Genomic DNA, 20,148 nt, shown 5'->3' with positions numbered 1-20,148 from the left:
GTGCAGTTAATTGGTGTATTTTATTACTAACAAGAGAGTTATTTAGAATATTAGTTCTTGAGTAATATAGCCTACTATATTCTCAGGCCGGTGTAAATACCCATTTACGGTTCTACTGATGGCACACTGTCCCTTTAAAAACATAAAATAACGAGAATGATCTTATTTTAATTAAATAATCTTCACACTTTTATTTAAGCGCCTGTCCAACCGGAAGTGGAGAAGCCCGCTGCTGACTTGCGCCGCCTCTCGGTAACGGGACGTGTCCTCAGCCCGGTGCTCCGTCTGCTCGGACCGTGGGGCCGCCGTGACAGCTCGTCACCGGGCTGCAGCACCAGTTTCATGTCAACGCTAGACTTGATGAAAAAAGAGTGTTTCGCATCAGGGACGCTGTCCTCGGCTTCTTTTAAAAGAAGGTTCACGAAGAAGAGGAGGGTCGCTCCGGGGGGGCAGCAGGACGCGGACAGCGACTGTCAGCTGCACAGGTGAGACTCACCGGTCCGTCAGAGAGTGTGTGAGCTGCACAGCTGAGACTCCTTAAACTGTCAGTGTGAAATGACTGATTCCCCGGAGGGAGCCTCAGGAGGACAGAAGGATCCTCAGGTAGGTTCACACCTCATCGACTGTCTGGGGAAACAGTGATTCCCTGCAAATTACATTATTTTTTTCATTTTGGGGACTTTATTTGATTTGATTGACAATGCAGTATAATTATTTTCTTTGGGAAAATGTTTTTCTACCACTTTTATCCTTATCCCTATCTATCCTCACAAAAACATATCAAAATGGTGAAAAATGCCAATTTCCAGTTTCCAGAGATCATCATAATTGAGAAGCTGAAACCACAAAACACTTCGAATTTTTGCTTTGTTAAAAAAACAATCAATTCAGCTTTTGTATTTGCTGTGAATCTTCTGTTGACCGAAGACCTGACGGATCATTACAGCTCTTAGTTCATTATCATGTGTGCCTCATGAAAATAACTGCGTAACTGCTTAATTTAGCTGAAAGCAACAGTTTGCTGTTCCTGTAGTTTACAGAGAGCTACATGAACAGAGTCTGACTGTGGCTCTCAATGTACTCCCATAATCCACACTATAGTCAAACATGTGACAGGAGCCTCATCAAACATCTGAATAAACTATCAGTAAAAACATTAAAAAAATAAAAAATAAAAAAAGAGCATTGAGGCAGAAATCAGCAACAAGTATGAGACAGAAAATAAATGATTTAGACATGATTGAAACTGATTAATTAATTGAAATCCACAGACTGGATATAAAATGATTGAATGACCCTCGGTGTGTGTGTGTGTGTGTGGGGGGGGGGGGAGGGGGGGTTATCCTTGTTACAGCTGGAGAAGAACAGTCACCCCAAATGGCTCCCCAATAAAAACTATTTTTCAGATTAATTGTGCAAATAGTGATACAAGCACCAAATTTGGCACCGTTGTTCTCTTGGTCAGACGAAACAAATTTGCCCGATTGGACATTTGAAAATCCAAGATGGCGGCCGTATTCCAAGATGGCCACCAAAGTTTACGAAATATTTTTTCTCATAAAAATGTGTTTACTTGGGCAATTGATGATCTTAGTCTCAATTTGCATGTTTTCAGGCATGCTGAAATCATTTTTCCAATTATCAAAAGCCTCAAGTAAATATTTTTCTCAGTTTTTGTTGTTTTCACTTATAACATGACGTGCTAGTTCATGGGGTGTTATGTTTATGCTTTTATTGACATAGAATAAGAATTTTATTACATATAAAAAACGAAATAACTTTTTTTTTTACATTTTGTAATTTTAATTACATTTTGTAATAACATTAACAACGAAAACAATTAAAACATTCAATAACATTTCCAATGAAACTAACAAATTCAATGTAATAAACATGCTAGGGTTATTTAAACACTAAAACATTAAAATAAACATTAAAGAAACATTAAAAGATTAATAGCTAACACAATAAATAATATACAATAATTAATAATCAATAAATAATAACATAAACTGTGTTAAACACTAATACTGCAGATGTTCACATGTTTGGAAGTCATCCTGTGAAGTTCATTGTTTCTAATGCTCACATGCAGCTACAAAGAGCTGTCAGGGGAGCTCTGAGCGAAGGCATTTACAGCTCAGACTGCTGCAGCCTTTCTTACAGGAACACTTGGTCAGCTCCTGACAGCGTGCTGCAATGGGTGGAAGTGCCGTCCAGCATATCTGCCATGTCTCGCCTTTCTGCATCCAACCCCAGTCAGCAGGACTTCCGGTGTCTGGATTGAGGACAACTGCCTGTTGCTCCAGATTATTCCAGTTTGGTAGGCTGAACATGTTCCTTTAAGGCTGCTTTGGTTGGTGGAATTGCATCATAAGGCTTCTGCTTGTGTGCAAAGAGATCGAGCCTGGCCTCATCAACTCCAGTGGCTGTACAAGATCTGTCATACATTAGAACCATAAAATTCTCCAGGTCCAGTCGATCATCACTAGAAATGTCGGTTGAACAGTTGCTGAGTTTTGTGAATGTTTTAGAAACCTCATCACAAACACGCCATGCTCGCCACGCAGACTTCCATGCTTTCCCAGTGAAAGCATGGAAGTGGAGAATACCACTGGCTTTATCAGGCCTATTGCAGAAACCACCTGGCGAACTGGAATCCATCGGGGAGTAGCTCCTTGGCCAAAGGCAATCCAAACGTTCTCCAAACCAAGCTCCTGAAGTGATGGCAGTACGAACACTGCAATGACAACCACATGATTATCATTGGCTTTAATGATGAGAGACTTACTTCCATCAAGTGTTGCATTCCTGGCATGTGTAAATAGCCCAGCATCTGCTTCTTTGTGACAGCAGGGAGCCAAAGCACTCAGGGACTTGCTCTTGTTGCTAATAACATCTTCTCCCTTTGTCACAATAACCATGCTTGTCTGAGTTCCAAAAATATTCTCAGCAAGAAAATGAATCGGCTCGGTCTTATTGCTGTCAGTCCGTAGGAAACTTTTCCAGTGGTCTCAGTAGTTCCAGTCACCCTTCGCCTGATCCCCTGTCCTCGGTTTGATGTGGTTTCAGCCTTTAAACTGGATTTCTTGTACACATCAAACGTCCACCCTCTTGTATTTGGAGCCTTGAGATTCCACTTGTGGAAGGATTTCTTCTGTGGTATAGGCATCGAAGGTCTCAGAGCCGTGGAGGTAAAGCATTGATTCGGGCTGAGAATGATGATGGCATCTCCCTTTGGTTCTGCCTCTGGCACAGTCACGTATGCTTGAAGAATTTCAACCAGCTGTGACTTTTAGCATGCATGAAGCTTTCCACCATCACTGGGAGAGGCAGGGGATGACTGCTTCTCATGCTGGAACAACCCTTGTGAGTCAGACTCCCTGTTCTGGCAGGAGATGACTAGTCGTGAGAACAGCTGGTAGTCATCTTTCAACACCTTTTCCTTGGAACTGCCAGTGACATGCTCATGTTTGAAGAAGGACACCTTGTTCTTCGTGATTGGATTATAGAATGTAAAGTCTTCATTCTGCATGCCCTCCATGAATGATTTAAACTGCTGTTTTCCTCTCTGGTGATGTGCGCCAACCAGTTTGGCATTAGCTGTATCTGCAAGGTTCTTTGTATCTGGTACTAGTAGGTCTTCTGACTCTTCTTGGAAATGGTTCAAGATCTCCTTCATTGTTTTGAAGAAAGAGTCCATATTCTCATGGAAATGCTTCTGGGAGCTCAAGGTCTGTTCATGATGTCTGGTGCTAACTTCAGAGCCTTTCACACCAGAGTTAGAGAGTTAGGCCAGTGATGAGGACCAATGCCAGTAGTCCATCCAAAGGATGTGGCTGACTTCTGAAACAAAGGAAACAAACCCCACACCACAAGAACTAGCATTGTTATAATTACAAACGATAACAACAAAAACAGAGAAAGGTATTTACTTGAGGCTTTTGAAAATTGGAAAAATGAATTCAGCGTGCCTGAAAATATGCAAATTGACACCAAGATCATTGAAATTGGTCAAGTAAATACGTTTTTATGAGAAAAACGATTTCATGGGGGCAATTTTGGTGGCCACCTTGGAATATAGCCACCAGTTTGGATTTTCAAATGTCCAATCGGGCAAATTTGTTTAATATGCCCAAGAGAACAACTGTGCCAAATTTGGTGCTTTGCATGATTTTTCTGTTGTGTGCTAGACCAATGCTTTCACACTGTGGTCTGTGACTCTCTCTCAGAAACCTTCCCCAAACCTCTCCTTGGTCCGTCCTGCTCTGAACGTGAACACCCCCTCAGCACCACTGGTGCTGCTTTCAGTCACTCACAGCTTCAGTTTTCTTTGCCGTGATTTCAGTTGGTTTGTATTAATGTTTGTTCATCCGCTCTGCAGGTCGGATCTTTGGAGGGGGGGTCGGCACCATGAACGCATTTTCTTTTCTTTCTTCACGTGGTGTTCAATGACAAAGTTGATCGACGCACAGAATTCATATGAAGAGTTTCAGCTGTTAGATTTATGTTTGGACGTCGTCACATCCTGTTAGTTGTTGTTGATGAACTGTGACAGCTGCTCATTTTGTCGTGATGTTCACAGTTGCTGACCACAGGTGTTTAGAAAAGAGTTCGTAGCTTTCAGCTCTAAAAATGGTTCCGATGCAGAAGTGTCTTAAGCTGCAATACCTGTCCTCCCCTGTACTCCCCTGTCCTCCCCTGTCATCCCCTGTCCCCCCTGGTCATCCCCTGTCCCCCTGGTCGTCCCCTATCCTCCACTATACTCCCCTGTCGTCCCCTGTCCCCCCCTGTCCCATTGTGTTTCAGGTGCTCCATCTTGTCCCTCTCCGGCAGCAGTCTCACCGTTCGTCGGATTCTGACGGCCTGCCTCGTGTCCTTCGTGGCGCTGCTCGGCTCCGTCTCTGTGGACCTCAGCTCCGACATCGACTCGCTGCATTCCACCGAGTCCGCTCACGACGAGCTGACTTCCTGCCGAACCGTCGCTCTGCTGCAGCTCGTCAGCCGGCTGCAGAAGATGCGACGTTTCTTCAGCAGAGAGAGCAACGAGACGCTGGAGGCCAGCTTCCTGGAGGTGGTGTTTCCTGTGTTCGACAGCCTCTGTGGGGAAATGATGGCTTACAGTAATGGACGTGGGATTCCCTGCAGGGTGGAGTTGCCTGGATTTTGCCAGGAGATGAAGAAGAGCATTCAAGAAGTTCTAAATTCTTCATTGGACACAAACGGCACGAGTGAACACTGTACGTCCGCCGTCTCTTTGGCCATCGGACGACTTCTGGACATCTGGGGAACCGTGGAAGACACTTTGGAGAAAGTCAAGCAGAGCTCCGACTGGAGCGACGTGCTGTCTGCCAGACTTCTCGTCACGTTTGTGGAGCTCAACCACCAGCTGATGCACATCCACCACACGGCAGCTCCGTGCTTCCAGGACAGGTGGAGGTACGTGCTGGGCTACCTGGGCGTCGCCCGGGTCCTCACAGAGCGGCTCAACGACTGCTGGATGGAGAACGTAGACCGCAGGTTCAACTCCAGCCTGGATGTTACAGATTCTTCTGTTTTTGACACATCTCAGTGGCAGATCTCCGGAGCCAGAACGGACCGTCTGTCCGGGTCTCCCGCTGGACTTCAAGCTCTGAGAAACACCCAGCGGTGTTTGTTGGACCGGTCGGCGCCGGCGCTCCGGTCGGCGTCTCGCTCCATGTCCTCGGGCCTCACCGTGAGGATCTGCTTGCTGGCCATCGCCTGCCTCATCTACCCGGTGGTCATCTTCTCCTTCAAGCAGATAACTGAGTGGATACGGGACTACGCCCAGAGTCTGAAAGAGAAGACGGAGGACCTGAAGCGCCAGAGACAGCTGGCCGAAGATCTGTTGAACCAAATGCTGCCCAAGTCGGTGGCCAAGCAGCTCCGCCAGCGCAAACACGTGGAGGCCGAGAGCTACGAAAAGGTTGGTAAGAACGCTGATCGAGCAGCCGGTCCTCAGACAGGTTGTAGAAGATAGGTTGGTAAGGTTCAAACCTTTTTACACCGGAATGGACCAATGGGCCAAACTATGTCTCAGAACCGGTTTCAAAATACATACTCGATGAAAAACTGGTTATGCAGATTAAGAATCATGTCTAGTTTAGTATTGTCATTTTTAATTTCTAGTTTGAATCACAGACTGGATATAAAAGTGTTTGTAGCTTCAGGTCTGTAAAATGGTTCTGATCCAGAAGTGTCTTCAGCTGCAATACCAGCGAGTGCCACTAGAGGTCGGCTCCAAAAAGCCTCCGGCTCCATAGACTCCCATTCAACTTCTCTCATCAAATCCAAAGTGAATCAAATGTGTCCATCAGTTATCTCGGTGTTGTTAGCTAAAGTCACTCCTTATTAAGTCAGGATGTTCTGTGTTCTAGTATCTTTTCAGCCGTTTTTGAGTTTAACATAGTTTCATGGTATTACCGTTGATTTTAGCTGAGTGTTTTGTTTAAGACTAGAAAGACAAAGTTTAGGTTGTAGACGTGACTAAACTTGGTGGTCGTAACTCTGGACTCGATTGTGTTTTCTGGTGAAATGTTGGTGTTGATGTTGGACTTGTACATCTCGGCCTGGGACTCTCTGTTGATGACTTGGGGTTTCACCTGACAGTTGTGGGTGTTGGATTTAGAATTGGACTTATTAGTCTTGAAACTGTTTTTTTATTTGGCACTTTCATTACTAAGACTTGAAACTGGAGACAAGAACATGGAAAGAAATTGTTAAGGTGTTATTCAGAAAGAAAACAAGTGCAACACATCATAAAAATACAGAAAGGTGCTAAAAGTAGAGACCGTAATGATGCACACGGCGTTGAAATGTTAAGAGTTCAGACTCTGATGCTTCACTGTTAGAAAAAACAGCTTCAGTCCGAGGTTTCTCCTCCTCTCCTCTTCATCTCGTGTTAAAACTGACAAACCAGACAGAAAACCCTGTTGAAGGTAGATAAGTCTTCAGTCTGTCTTCTGTTCGCTCTCCCTGATCCACTTTGAGCATCCAGCGAACACATGCAGAGGTCCGGAGGGCGGCGGCGCTGCAGCGAGGAGGTTCCCGCTGCAAGATCTGCAAACACGCTCAATGAATGTGCGTTTGCTGCCTTTGTTGCTATTGTTGGCGTAATTACCTATAATTGCCCTGTTCCATATTCATCAGGAGATAAAACAAGTTATACGGGGGAAAATTGCGTCTGGTTTATTGAAGAGGTTTGAAGCAGCTGTACCCAAAGCCCTCTGAAAGGGGGGGGTGCAGCTGAATAAAACTGTGGGCTTTATTTGAACATGATTTGGAGCTCTGGAAAGAAAATGCAAGACCCTTTAATGCATTATTTCAAACTAACTGGGAAAGTACAACATGAAATATAGCTTCTCTGTTCGTTTGTTTGTTGCAGGGCTCACATGTCAATAGATATCTGCTGTTGGTCGAGTGTAACTTATTATCAGCCACCCAACTCAAGTAATCTGAGGAAATACATTTAAATAGGTGTTAAACTGTCTCTGTTAGCTGGTTTTAATATTGTCAGTTACTTTCAGATCCTCCAGTAATAAACAGGCTGAGTTATAGTGCATCAACCTGCAGCACATGATTAATAAAATACTTTGTGTTCACTTATTACAATCATGTTTACAAAAACGTTGTTTGAAATGTAAATAAAAACAGAATACAAGGAATGCAATTCACATAAACTCATTTAATTGAAAATAGATCAAAGACAACATATCAAATGTTGAAACAGAGACATTTTATTGTTTTATGAAAAATATCTGCTCATTTTTTATTTGATAACAGCAACACGTCTCTAAGTTGTGACAGGATCAACAAAAGCTGGAAAAGTTGTGAAAAGATAAAAAAATAAAAAAAAAACAGCTGGTGGAACATCTGACAGCTAATCAGGTTACCATGGCAACAGGTCAGTAACATGATTGGGTATAAAAGATGATTTCAGAGAGGCGGAGTCTCTCAGCAGTGAAGATGGGGAGAGGTTCACCACTCTGAAAGACTGTGTTGGAAAATAGTTCAACAATCTAAGAATAATGTTCCTCAACGTAAAACTACAAAGAATTAGTGGATTTCATCGTCTACGGTTCATAATATCATTAAAAGATTCAGAGAATCTGGAGAAATCTCTGAACACAAGGGACAAGGCTGGAAACCAATATTGGATGGTGGTGATCTTCGGGCCCTCAGGCAGCACTGCATTAAAAACACACTATTCTGGAGTGGAAATCACTGCATGGGCTCAGGAACACTTGTGAAAACCATCGTCTGTGAACACAGTTCATCGCTGCGTCCACAAATGCAGGGACCACATTTCACTTTCTAAACTCCAGAAACTGGTCTCCTCAGTTCCCCAACGTTTCCAGAGTGTTGTTAAAAGAAGAGTTGATGCAGCTCAGTGGTGAACATGATCCTGGAACAACTTATAGAGACGTGTTGCTGACATCAGATTCAAATTAAGCAGAATTTTTTTATAAAACAAAAAAATGTCTCCGTTTCAACACAGATTTTTTTGGATTTGCAATTAAATATGGGTTGATGTAAGTTGCAAATCAATGTGTTCTGTTTTTATTTACATTTTTACACCGCTTCCCAAAGAGTTGGGAAGCGGTGTTGTCCAGTTTCGTAATGATGGAGCCCCTTTTAAAGTGTTTATCTGAAGCATACGAACACTTGTTGCTTCAGATAACTTTTATTATTTAATTATAATGAATCGATAGACTAGAACATCCAAACCAACCAGCAAACAGAGGACTAATATGATCGCTCATTTTCTAACGCCACAGAAGAAGAAGCAACTTCACTCGTTTCCTTGGCAACAACGAACATGTGCATCACTTTTTAGTGACCACATCATTGAAGGATGAAGTTGGTGCTGCTGTTGAACTGAGCCTGTTTTCATTGATAGAACCGACTGGACAAAGGAAGAGAAACAGCAGAACATTACATCCTTTGGTCCTTCAATTATTAAAGTTTCCTGGTCCACAACTGTCCATCTTATTATTGACCTGTCAATCATCTATTTATCACTTTGAACTGTGTAAAAAGTGCTTGAAATAAATTTGATTTTCTCACATAATGGCTACAAAAAACCTCTTAACAGAATAAACTAGTCTTCCTGTTTATGTCCGAGCTGTAAGAGGTCAGGATTCATTGCAGGCTTTGCTGAGTGTAGTGAGTGTGTTAGCTGATTCAGAACCAGTCCAACCAGAACTAGTCTAACGGGAACTAGTCCAACCAGAACCAGTCCAACCAGAACCAGTCCAACCAGAACCTCTCCTCTCCTCCGGTTCCAGGTAACCATCTTCTTCTCAGACATCGTGGGCTTCACCTCCATCTCTGCATCCTGCTCTCCTCTGCAGGTGGTGGAGATGCTCAACAACCTCTACATGTGCTTCGATACGCGCATCGACTCCTACGATGTCTACAAGGTCACACACACACGAACACACACACACACACACACACACACACACACACACACACACACACACACACACACACACACAGAAAATTGACGTGTCAGCACTTCTGTTAGTTAACGTTTTAAACCTCTTTGTTCTTTCCAACGATGGTTTTGCACATTTGCGTCTCTTCAGCTTCATGTTACTGATGAAAGTCTTGTCTGCACAGTTCTGCAGATTTATCTCTAAGGAATCCTAATATTGTTATTATAATAATACATTTTATTTATAGAGCACTTGTCAGGATACTCAAAGAAGCTTTACAGGTAAAAATAGTAAAAAAAAAACCTACATAATAAAAGAAAAAAATCACAGAACGAGTCACAGAAGAATCAGCTGATAGGAGTAAAAACAGGAAGCGCTGAGGTGTGTGTGTGTGTGTGTGTGTGTGTGTGTGTGTGTGTGTGTGTGTGTGTGTGTGTGTGTGTGTGTGTGTGTGTGTGTGTGTGTGTGTGTGTGTGTGTGTGTGTGTGTGTTTTTCCTGGTCTGTGATGCAGTATTTAATAAACAGGGTGAAACAGTTGAATCTTTTTGTGTTCAGGTAAACGGAGGATGATTTGTTCATGTGCTGCTGACGCTGCATTTTTTTTTGTTTTTTAATCTGCCTCATTTTAATTAAACTCACTTTTCGATGTTTTATTCTCGTTTCTTTTCCTGCGTCTCTGATCACCTCCTCGTTGAAGCTCTTAAAGACTGTAAACGACCTCGTAGCTGGAGGTTCTGCAGATAAACGAGTCTCGTCTTGCCTCTAAGTGATTTCTGCCTGAGAAGACGACTGCGAGGGAAAATAGGTCCCAGAGGGGATTACATCAGGCGTTGTGACGTGTCCAAGCAGGAAGTGAGATTATTCCCAGTGAAAGGTGCATCCCAACTGTTCCACCTACTTTAAACAGGAGAGCTCTGACCTGGACTAACGCTGGATCAGCTGACTGCTGACAGTCTTCTCTGTGATTCACTGAACTCGGCTTCTGTTTGTCCAGAAATAGTTGCAGCACCGAACTCCTCCAATCACAAACAGCTGTTTGAATTAAAGGATAGAAAGCTGGTCCAAAGAAACGTGGACTGTTTCTGGATTGTTTCTGTTTCTGTGGATTGTTTCCGTTTCTGTGGATTGTTTCTGTTTCTGTTGATTGTTTCTGTTTCTGTGGATTGTTTCTGTGGATTGTTTCTGTTTCTGTGGATTGTTTCTGTGGATTGTTTCTGTTTCTGTTGATTGTTTCTGTTTCTGTTGATTGTTTCTGTGGATTGTTTCTGTTTCTGTTGATTGTTTCTGTGGATTGTTTCTGTTTCTGTGGATTGTTTCTGTTTCTGTTGATTGTTTCTGTTTCTGTGGATTGTTTCTGTTTCTGTTTCTGTGGATTGTTTCTGTTTCCGTTGATTTTTTCTGTTTCTGTGGATTGTTTCTGGATTGTTTCTGTTTCTGTTGATTGTTTCTGTTTCTGTGGATTGTTTCTGTGGATTGTTTCTGTTTCTGTGGATTGTTTCTGTTTTGTTTCTGTGGATTGTTTCTGTTTCTGTTGATTGTTTCTGTTTCTGTGGATTGTTTCTGTTTCTGTGGATTGTTTCTGTTTTTGTGGATTGTTTCTGTTTCTGTGGATTGTTTCTGTGGATTGTTTCTGTTTCTGTGGATTGTTTCTGTTTCTGTGGATTGTTTCTGTTTTTGTGGATTGTTTCTGTTTCTGTGGATTGTTTCTGTTTTTGTGGATTGTTTCTGTTTCTGTGGATTGTTTCTGTTTCTGTGGATTGTTTCTGTGGATTGTTTCTGTTTTTGTGGATTGTTTCTGTGGATTGTTTCTGTTTCTGTGGATTGTTTCTGTTTCTGTTGATTGTTTCTGTGGATTGTTTCTGTTTCTGTGGATTGTTTCTGTTTCTGTTGATTGTTTCTGTGGATTGTTTCTGTTTCTGTGGATTGTTTCTGTGGATTGTTTCTGTTTCTGTGGATTGTTTCTGTTTCTGTGGATTGTTTCTGTGGATTGTTTCTGTTTCTGTGGATTGTTTCTGTTTCTGTGGATTGTTTCTGTTTCTGTGGATTGTTTCTGTTTCTGTGGATTGTTTCTGTTTTTGGATTGTTTCTGTTTCTGTGGATTGTTTCTGTTTTTGTGGATTGTTTCTCTTGTTTCTGTGGATTGTTTCTGTTTTTGTGGATTGTTTCTCTTTCTGTGGATTGTTTCTGTTTTTGTGGATTGTTTCTGTTTCTGTGGATTGTTTCTGTTTTTGTGGATTGTTTCTGTTTTTGTGGATTGTTTCTCTTTCTGTGGATTGTTTCTCTTTCTGTGGATTGTTTCTCTTTCTGTGGATTGTTTCTGTTTCTGTGGATTGTTTCTGTTTCTGTGGATTGTTTCTGTGGATTGTTTCTGTTTTTGTGGATTGTTTCTCTTTCTGTGGATTGTTTCTGTTTCTGTGGATTGTTTCTGTTTTTGTGGATTGTTTCTTTTTCTGTGGATTGTTTCTGTTTCTGTTGATTGTTTCTGTTTCTGTGGATTGTTTCTGGATTGTTTCTGTTTCTGTTGATTGTTTCTGTTTCTGTGGATTGTTTCTGTGGATTGTTTCTGTTTCTGTGGATTGTTTCTGTTTCTGTTGATTGTTTCTGTTTCTGTTGATTGTTTCTGTGGATTGTTGATTGTTTCTGTGGATTGTTTCTGTTTCTGTGGATTGTTTCTGTGGATTGTTTCTGTTTCTGTTGATTGTTTCTGTTGATTGTTTCTGTTTCTGTTGATTGTTTCTGTTTCTGTGGATTGTTTCTGTTTCTGTGGATTGTTTCTGTTTTTGTGGATTGTTTCTCTTTCTGTGGATTGTTTCTGTTTCTGTGGATTGTTTCTGTTTCTGTGGATTGTTTCTGTTTCTGTGGATTGTTTCTGTGGATTGTTTCTGTTTCTGTGGATTGTTTCTGTTTCTGTTGATTGTTTCTGTGGATTGTTTCTGTTTCTGTGGATTGTTTCTGTTTCTGTTGATTGTTTCTGTTTCTGTTGATTGTTTCTGTGGATTGTTTCTGTTTCTGTGGATTGTTTCTGTTTCTGTTGATTGTTTCTGTGGATTGTTTCTGTTTCTGTGGATTGTTTCTGTTTCTGTTGATTGTTTCTGTGGATTGTTTCTGTTTCTGTGGATTGTTTCTGTTTCTGTTGATTGTTTCTGTTTCTGTGGATTGTTTCTGTTTCTGTGGATTGTTTCTGTTTCTGTGGATTGTTTCTGTTTCTGTTGATTGTTTCTGTTTCTGTGGATTGTTTCTGTTTCTGTTTCTGTGGATTGTTTCTGTTTCTGTTGATTGTTTCTGTTTCTGTGGATTATTCGACTCCGGAGAAACAACGGTTCTGTTTCTGGACAAAAACACAAAGCTGCATTTAAACACACATTTCACCCCTAAAGGTGTCTGTTTATATAAATATATTCATATTTACACATATTTATATATCACTGTAGGATTTCCTCACTGGTCCACGTGTCTTCCTGGATAGGACTCAGCTGTCCGTTCTGTCCCTCCAGGTTGAGACGATCGGAGACGCCTACATGGTGGTGAGCGGCCTGCCTGAGAGGAACGGGGACCGACACGCCGACGAGATAGCCAAGATGGCGCTGGACCTGGTGGCGGCCGTCAGACAAGTGTCCATCCCTCACATGCCCAACGAGAGGCTGCAGCTGCGGGCGGGAATCCACACAGGTTATATGTTCTTTCTCTCCGGTCCTGTTGCATTGTGGGAAGCTTTGAAAGTTGAGTGAGCTCTATCTGCTCTCCGGTCCTCAGGTCCATGTGTGGCCGGAATCGTTGGTCACAAGATGCCCAGATACTGTTTGTTTGGAGACACGGTGAACACAGCATCCAGGATGGAGTCCACCAGTCTACGTAGGAACACACACACACACGAAGACATGAACACACACACACATTCACACACACACATGAACACATATTCACACACATTCACACACACACACACACACACACACACACACACACACACACACACACACACACACACACACACACACACACGAAGGTGGGCTGAGCATCTGTTAACAGAACCAGGCTCAGAGGTGGGCGGAGCATCTGTTAACAGAACCAGGGTCAGAGGTGGGCGGAGCATCTGTTAACAGAACCAGGATCAGAGGTGGGTGGAGCATCTGCCTCGACCGGTTGGGGTGAGAGGAGAGCAGAGAGAGAAAAGGACAGCATAGAGATAGAAGAGAAGAACTATTGGTGGAGACGACAAGTGCAGAGCAGAGACATGCAGCTCCATGACGGGACATCTGGAAAAGAAAGAACAGAAACTACACGAGCGAAGGAACTGAATGGAGACAACAGATAATAAGAAGAAACTATGGGAGAGAAGAAGATGGTGAGGTATGAGTCAGTTAAAGAGTAGGAGGAAAGAAAAGAAGCTCAGCATGTAACGAGGTCCCCCAGCAGCCTCGGCCTATAACAGCATAACTAAGGGTTGGTTCAGGTCTACCTGAGCCAGCCCTAACTATAGGCTTTATCAAGAAGGAACGTTTTGAGTCTAATCTTAAAGCTAGAGAGGGTTTCTGCCCCTCCAACACAAACTGGGAGCTGGTTCCACAGGGGAGGAGCCTGAAAACTGAAGCTCCGCCTCCCATTCTACTTCTGTAAACTCTAGGAACCACAAGTAGACCAGCATACTGAGAGAGAAGTGCTCTGCTAGGATTATATGGTTCTATAAGATCTCTAAGATATGATGGAGCCTGGTCATGTAGAGCTTTGTAAGTCATCAAGAGAACTTTAAATTCTATTCTTGATTTCACAGGAAGCCAGAGAAGAGAAGCTAAAACTGGAGAAATATGATCTCTCTTGTTAAATCCCGTCAGTACTCTTGCTGCAGCATTTTGGATCAGCTGCAGGTTTTTAATGAGTAATTTGGACATCCTAACAACAAGGAATTACAATAATCTAGTCTAGAAGTAACAAATGCATGAATGAGTTTTTCTGCGTCATGCTGAGGAAGGATTTTCCTGATTTTATTAATATTACGTAGATGAAAGAAGGCAGTTCTGGAGATTTGCTTTATCTGGTGTCTAAAGGACAAATCCTCATCAAATAGGACTCCAAGGTTCCTCACAGTTTTGCTGGAGGCCAAGACAACGTCATCGAGAGTAACTAAGTGATTACAGAAAGAGTTTCTGAGGTGTTTAGGACCAAGTACAAGAACTTCTGTTTTGTCTGAATTTAGAAGCAGGAAGTTTTTGGTCATCCAGACCTTTATGTCTTTTAGACAGGCTTCAAGTTTTACTAACTGATTAGTTTCATCTGGTTTTATAGAAAGATATAGCTGAGTGTCATCTGCATAACAATGGAAGTTGATGCAGTGCTTCCTGATGACGTCTCCTAATGGAAGCATGTACAAAGTAAAAAGTATTGGGCCTAACACTGAGCCTTGTGGAACTCCATAACTAACTCTTGTTTGTCTGGAAGACTCATTGTTGACATGGACAAACTGGAATCTATCTGATAAGTAGGATTTGAACCAGTCTAATGCAGTTCCTTTAATCCTCGTAACGTCTTCTAATCTCTGTAATAAGATCATATGATCAATCGTATCAAAAGCAGCACTGAGGTCCAGAAGAACAAGTACAGAGACGAGTCCATTATCTGAGGCTAATAAAAGGTCGTTAGTAACTTTCACCAGAGCTGTTTCTGTGCTATGATGAACTCTAAAGACTGAACATCTTCAAACAGATCATTCCTTTGTAAATGATCACAAAGTTGATTTGAAACAACTTTTTCAAGGATTTTAGAAATAAACAGCAGGTTGGAAATTGGTCTGTAGTTTCCTAAAACAGCTGATCAAGAGTCGTCTTTTTAAATAAAGGTTTAATTACAGACACTTTAAAAGCCTGCGGTACATAGCCGGTTTCAATAGATAGGTTGATCTGATCTAATATGGAAGTATTAATTAAAGGGAAGAATTCCTTAAAAAGTTTAGTTGGGATGAGATCTAACAGACAGCTAGAGGATCCAGGTGAAGAAATAATTCTAGTTAACTCAGAGAGCTCAACAGGAGAGAAATGTTCCAAGTTTACATCTGGTCCTACAGTTGCTTTCAGGGCTGCTGTTGCTTAGCAACACATCAGTGATGGTGTCAGGAAGGGTCGGCCCGATTCTCTCCCTGATAGTAAGAATTTTATTAGTAAAGAAGTTAATGAAGGAATAGAGGACTCAACAGAACTGGGACTCTTTGTCAGCCTGCTACAGTGATGAAAAGAAACCTGGGGTTGTTCTTGTTGTCCTCTATTAATGATGAATAATATAAAGTTCTGGCCTTACCAAGAGCTTTCTTATATAATATTAGACTCTCCTTCCAGACAGGTGAAATTCTTCTAAATTAGTGGAACTCCATTTCCTTTCCATCTTTCCAGTCGCTGCCTAGCAGAGCGTAGTTCTGAGTTGTACCATGGAGACAACTTCCTCTGGTTCATGACTCTTCTTCAGAGGGGCGACATCATCTAGAGTTGGAGCAGAGATACTGCAGTGTTTTCTACCAGATGATCCACTTGTGTGGGACTAAGATCAACGTAGATGTCTTCCACTGCTTTAACACACGGCATCGAAGAGGATAAACATGTAACTGCTTCCTTAAACTTGGCCACGGCATCATCTGACAGACATCTACTGTAGTGGGATTTATTCCCACATGCTGTGTCGTCCATTATTGGAACTTCAGATGTTAATAAGAAGTGGTCCGACAAAACAGGGTTTGGAGGAAATACTATTACATTTTCAGTTTCCATCCCATATGACAGAACCAGATGGAGGGTGTGGTTACCACGGTGACGGGGTTTATTTACATCCTGATAAAAGCCTATAGAATCTAATAATGATCTGAAAGTAGAACTGAGGCTGTCGTTGTCCACGTCAACATGAATGTTAAAGTCTCCCACTATCATCACTTTATCTGAACTCAGCACTAAATCTGATCAAAAGTCAGAATTCAGCTAGAAACTCTGAATAAGGACCAGGTGGGAGATAAACAACAACAATACAATCCGTTTCTCTGCTTTCCAGTTTGGGTGAGAGACTAAGAGTCAGACTCTCAAATGATTTAGAACTAAGTTTAGGCTTTGGATTAATTGATCAACTTGAGTGGAAGATTGCTGCCACTCACACAAACACACACACACATGAACACACACAAACACACACACACACACACAAATACACAAATACACACAAACACACACGCACACACTCACTTGAACACACACACATGAACTTACATGAACTCACACACAGCGTTACATGAAACTGTATATTTAATATTTATTTAGATTTAATTTGTGGTCATAAATTAGTAATTCATCTTAAATTTAGTAGTTATTACACAATACAAACAACAGACTTCTAACAGCACAGGAGTAGGAGTGGCCACAGAGAAATAGATTCATAGAACTCGCACATGGGGAGAAAAAGTATACATTTATAGAAATTAAATAAAAGATCAATGAAAAACCACAAACTTTGTGTTTCAGCTCAGAAGATCCACACCAGCTCAGAAACCTACCTGGCTCTGATCAAAGACCACGCCTACGACCTGCAGCTGCGTGGAGAGATCGAGGTGAAGGTAAAACATCTCAGACGCTCTGAAGGGCTGTGTGTGTGTGTGTGTGTGTGTGTGTGTGTGTGTGTGTGTGTGTGTGTGTGTGTGTGTGTGTGTGTGTGTGTGTGTGTGTGTGTGTGTGTGTGTGTGTGTGTGAGGGGGCGAGGGGGTCTAAATGTGATGGGTTAGGGTTAGTACGGTTGTCGAAGCTGATTGGTTAAAGCTGCTCCGGTAGTTTCAACCCCTGAGGAGACACAGACACTGATCCTCCGGTAACCGGGGACGACGGCGCCCTCATCCTCACACAGTGGATGGAGGTCCTGTAACCGGGGACGACGGCTCCATCATCCTCACACAGTGGATGGAGGTCCTGTAACCGGGGACGACGGCGCCCTCATCCTCACACAGTGGATGGAGGTCCTGTAACCGGGGACGACGGCTCCATCATCCTCACCGTGCTGAACAGGAACCGTCTCTGAACTTGAATCTGTGAATGTAAAATCACAAAGTTCAATATTTGAATGTTATTTTATGTCTTACTCACAAATTAAAGGGTCTCTTCACCCAAATCAACTGAATCATATCTTGTCTCTCAGACCAAGTGAACTAGTTTATAAAACTCTCTTAACTAGGTTTTGTATGTTATGTATGTGTTTATATAAATGAGTAAAGACACCCCCCCCCCTCCCTCTAGGGTAAAGGTAAGATGAACACCTACTGGCTGATCGGTCATAAGAACTTCAGCGTGCAGAACGACAGCCTGGTGTGTCACTGGAACCCGAACATGGCCCGGAAGAAGAAGCCGGCGCCGGGCAGTCTGGGCTCGGTGGGCAACGTGAGTGGATCACAGGAGACATGATGAAGCTGCAGATATACGTGTTTATGATTTAGCTTTAAACAAGATGTCATCGTCCATCATTCTCCTTTTCATGATATTTATTTCCTGTGAATACTCACGTTCACATTTAGTTTTATAGATGAATATCAATACATTGATTGACATGTGAGTCTGGACTCAGCTGTGTTTGGTGTTGTGGACCTGTTGGCCCTGTCGGGTGTGTTTACTGTCATCATGTCCTCTCCGTGTTTCTGTCATCTGAACAGAAGTCGCATCACGTTCATGATCACTGAAACGTTCTGAACGCTCCGACCTGATTTGGTGCGTTAAAAATCTGAAGTGCTTAAATGCAGGTTAATAAGATCTATTATCATGATGATGTTTTATCAGTTCACAGCATCTTTATTTGACCCTCAGCTCCAATAAATGTCATGAACATGTTACAACCCGTCCCGTGATGTGAACACGGTTTTACAGGAACGTTTTTCATTAAATGTGAACCTGCTCGTCGTGACATCACTTTCATTTCGCAGCACTGCTGAAAAGTATAAAGCTGAAGTTTCTAAAATGTTGAACGTGGAAACTGAGCATCTTAATTGCATCAAACAAATCCCCCAAACTGTGGCATCCCTCCATGTACACATAATAATACGTGATTATATATTCATATGTACATACTGACCTGGACTGTCTTCTCCTGAAACCAGGTATTCTGGCTTCTGAACAAATGTCAGATTTGTTTTTGGAAGAATATTGAAAACATTATTTTCTTATTGACTTATAACTTGGATTCATAACTCAGCAGGAGGAAATGTTTTCTTCCTGTCATATTTAAAATGTGTACTTCACTTCACTGTGTGGAACGAGGGCAGACCTTAAAAACACTAAAGACTGTATTTATATTTGATATATAAATCCAGAAAGTAGTAAGGACGTCTGAGGACATCTGGTGGTTGAATGTGGTATGACAGGAGGCTCAGACAGATCTACATTTATAATCTCAACATTCATCCTTTAACACATTAAATTATGGATTTATTTAAGTCGTGAGTGAAATGCGATAAATGTCAGGAGATGGATGAAAACTTGTTCTCACTCATGTTTGTCTCCTCCACCTGTGAAGATGCTGAAAGTCGTTGTCATGGATCTTTATTTTACTGACCAGAGACTCCGCGTTTTATATAACAGAATGTATCGATATATATGTAAGTGCATTATTAGCTGCGTGTTTGTGTTTGAAATATGAATTTCCTGTTTTCTGTGTCCACCTCATGAATGAACCTTCCTCGTGTTGTGGTAGTCGTCGGCGACGGTGCAGAGCCTCGGTGAGAACGCCACCACGCCGGTCTCCCTCCCCTCCTCCACCAAACTCCCCCACGAGGTCGGACAGACCAGCCAGGCCTGACTGGAGGAGCTCCGTGTCCCTCCACCCCCGTGGACCCAGCTCAGGACCTCGGTCACCGTGGCAACAGAAATCCAACCAAGAGATGGACAGATGTTAGTTCGTAGCATCTCGTTGTCTCTGAATTGTGATGATCTGAATCCGCAGTTTGTTTTTAAATGAAAAAAAAAAAAATCACTTTATTTAAAAGCTGATGAGAGATTTCAACGTTTACATTGTTCTGGTGTTTTTTTCTGAGGTTCATGTGTTCTGTATGTTTGTAGATTCATACGTATTGTTTCCTCTTTGTTTCTGTGAAGCACAAAGTCTGTAGTTTATAATCTATCAGTGATCATTTAAAAGGTGTAATCAAACTTTAAATACTCAAAAATATGATCAAAGGTTAAATACATATATAAGAAGGACCATAAAAAATTAATTCTGTCATCTTCAGCTCTAAATGCTGAAAATGTCTAATTTTTCTGTCATCTTAATTTCCTCTTATCTCTGTACATCCTGGTGTTGATGGGGCATTCAAATGCACAGTGATGGTGTTTCTGTGTTTGGAAAGTGAATCCAAAGTGCCTTCATCTCTTCATCTGGTGTGTGGAGGCATTCAGAAACGCTCAGTCTCCGTGTGCTGAAGTCCTGCAGGGTGTAGACGAAGGTCACCGCGGCCTTGAGAGTCCAGGAAGATAGGATAGGAAGAATGTGGAGTGGAAAATTATCAAGGTAGTTTTTTACGAGTTTTTATTATGCAAGCACAAAAAATATATATAGTTTTCAAGTAAAAATATATGAACTGAGAATAAAATTAATTGCATTTCAAACAAGTTTGCTTTTACAGTTTTGGTCACAGAATTAAGACATTTGTTTTTAAAACTACACAAATCAAATCAAAAACTTTTG

The 20,148-nt window shown here is 41.9% G+C and overlaps 1 protein-coding gene across 1 annotated transcript; it reads left to right on the top strand.

The window, feature by feature from the left end:
- Positions 1 to 5,649: 5,649 nt before the first annotated feature.
- On the top strand, positions 5,650 to 19,764 carry LOC138636907 (atrial natriuretic peptide receptor 1-like). The gene is made up of 7 exons (XM_069725214.1): positions 5,650 to 5,947; positions 9,309 to 9,443; positions 12,957 to 13,131; positions 13,216 to 13,314; positions 16,953 to 17,044; positions 17,715 to 17,855; positions 19,159 to 19,764. The coding sequence occupies exons 1-7, from the start codon at positions 5,699 to 5,701 to the stop codon at positions 19,261 to 19,263; spliced, it is 996 nt and encodes a 331-aa protein (XP_069581315.1). The 5' UTR covers positions 5,650 to 5,698; the 3' UTR covers positions 19,264 to 19,764.
- The last annotated feature ends 384 nt before the right edge of the window (positions 19,765 to 20,148 follow it).

Source organism: Brachyistius frenatus, unplaced genomic scaffold (assembly GCF_029030835.1).
Source record: "Brachyistius frenatus isolate BFR_SWC_R1_liver_20210118 unplaced genomic scaffold, ASM2903083v1 Contig_414, whole genome shotgun sequence".
In the NCBI taxonomy this organism is placed as follows: Eukaryota; Metazoa; Chordata; class Actinopteri; family Embiotocidae; genus Brachyistius; species Brachyistius frenatus.
The sequence above is the reverse complement of the archived record's forward strand: the minus strand, read 5'-3'. Positions and strand labels throughout refer to the sequence as shown.

Excerpts from the sequence above, each read along its gene's own strand:
- LOC138636907 (XM_069725214.1), top strand. The coding sequence starts at position 5,699 with ATGTCCTCGGGCCTCACCGTGAGGATCTGCTTGCTGGCCATCGCCTGC. Across the intron at positions 5,948-9,308 it reads AGGCCGAGAGCTACGAAAAG|GTAACCATCTTCTTCTCAGA; the intron begins GTTGGTAAGAAC and ends CTCCGGTTCCAG. Across the intron at positions 13,132-13,215 it reads GCGGGCGGGAATCCACACAG|GTCCATGTGTGGCCGGAATC; the intron begins GTTATATGTTCT and ends TCCGGTCCTCAG.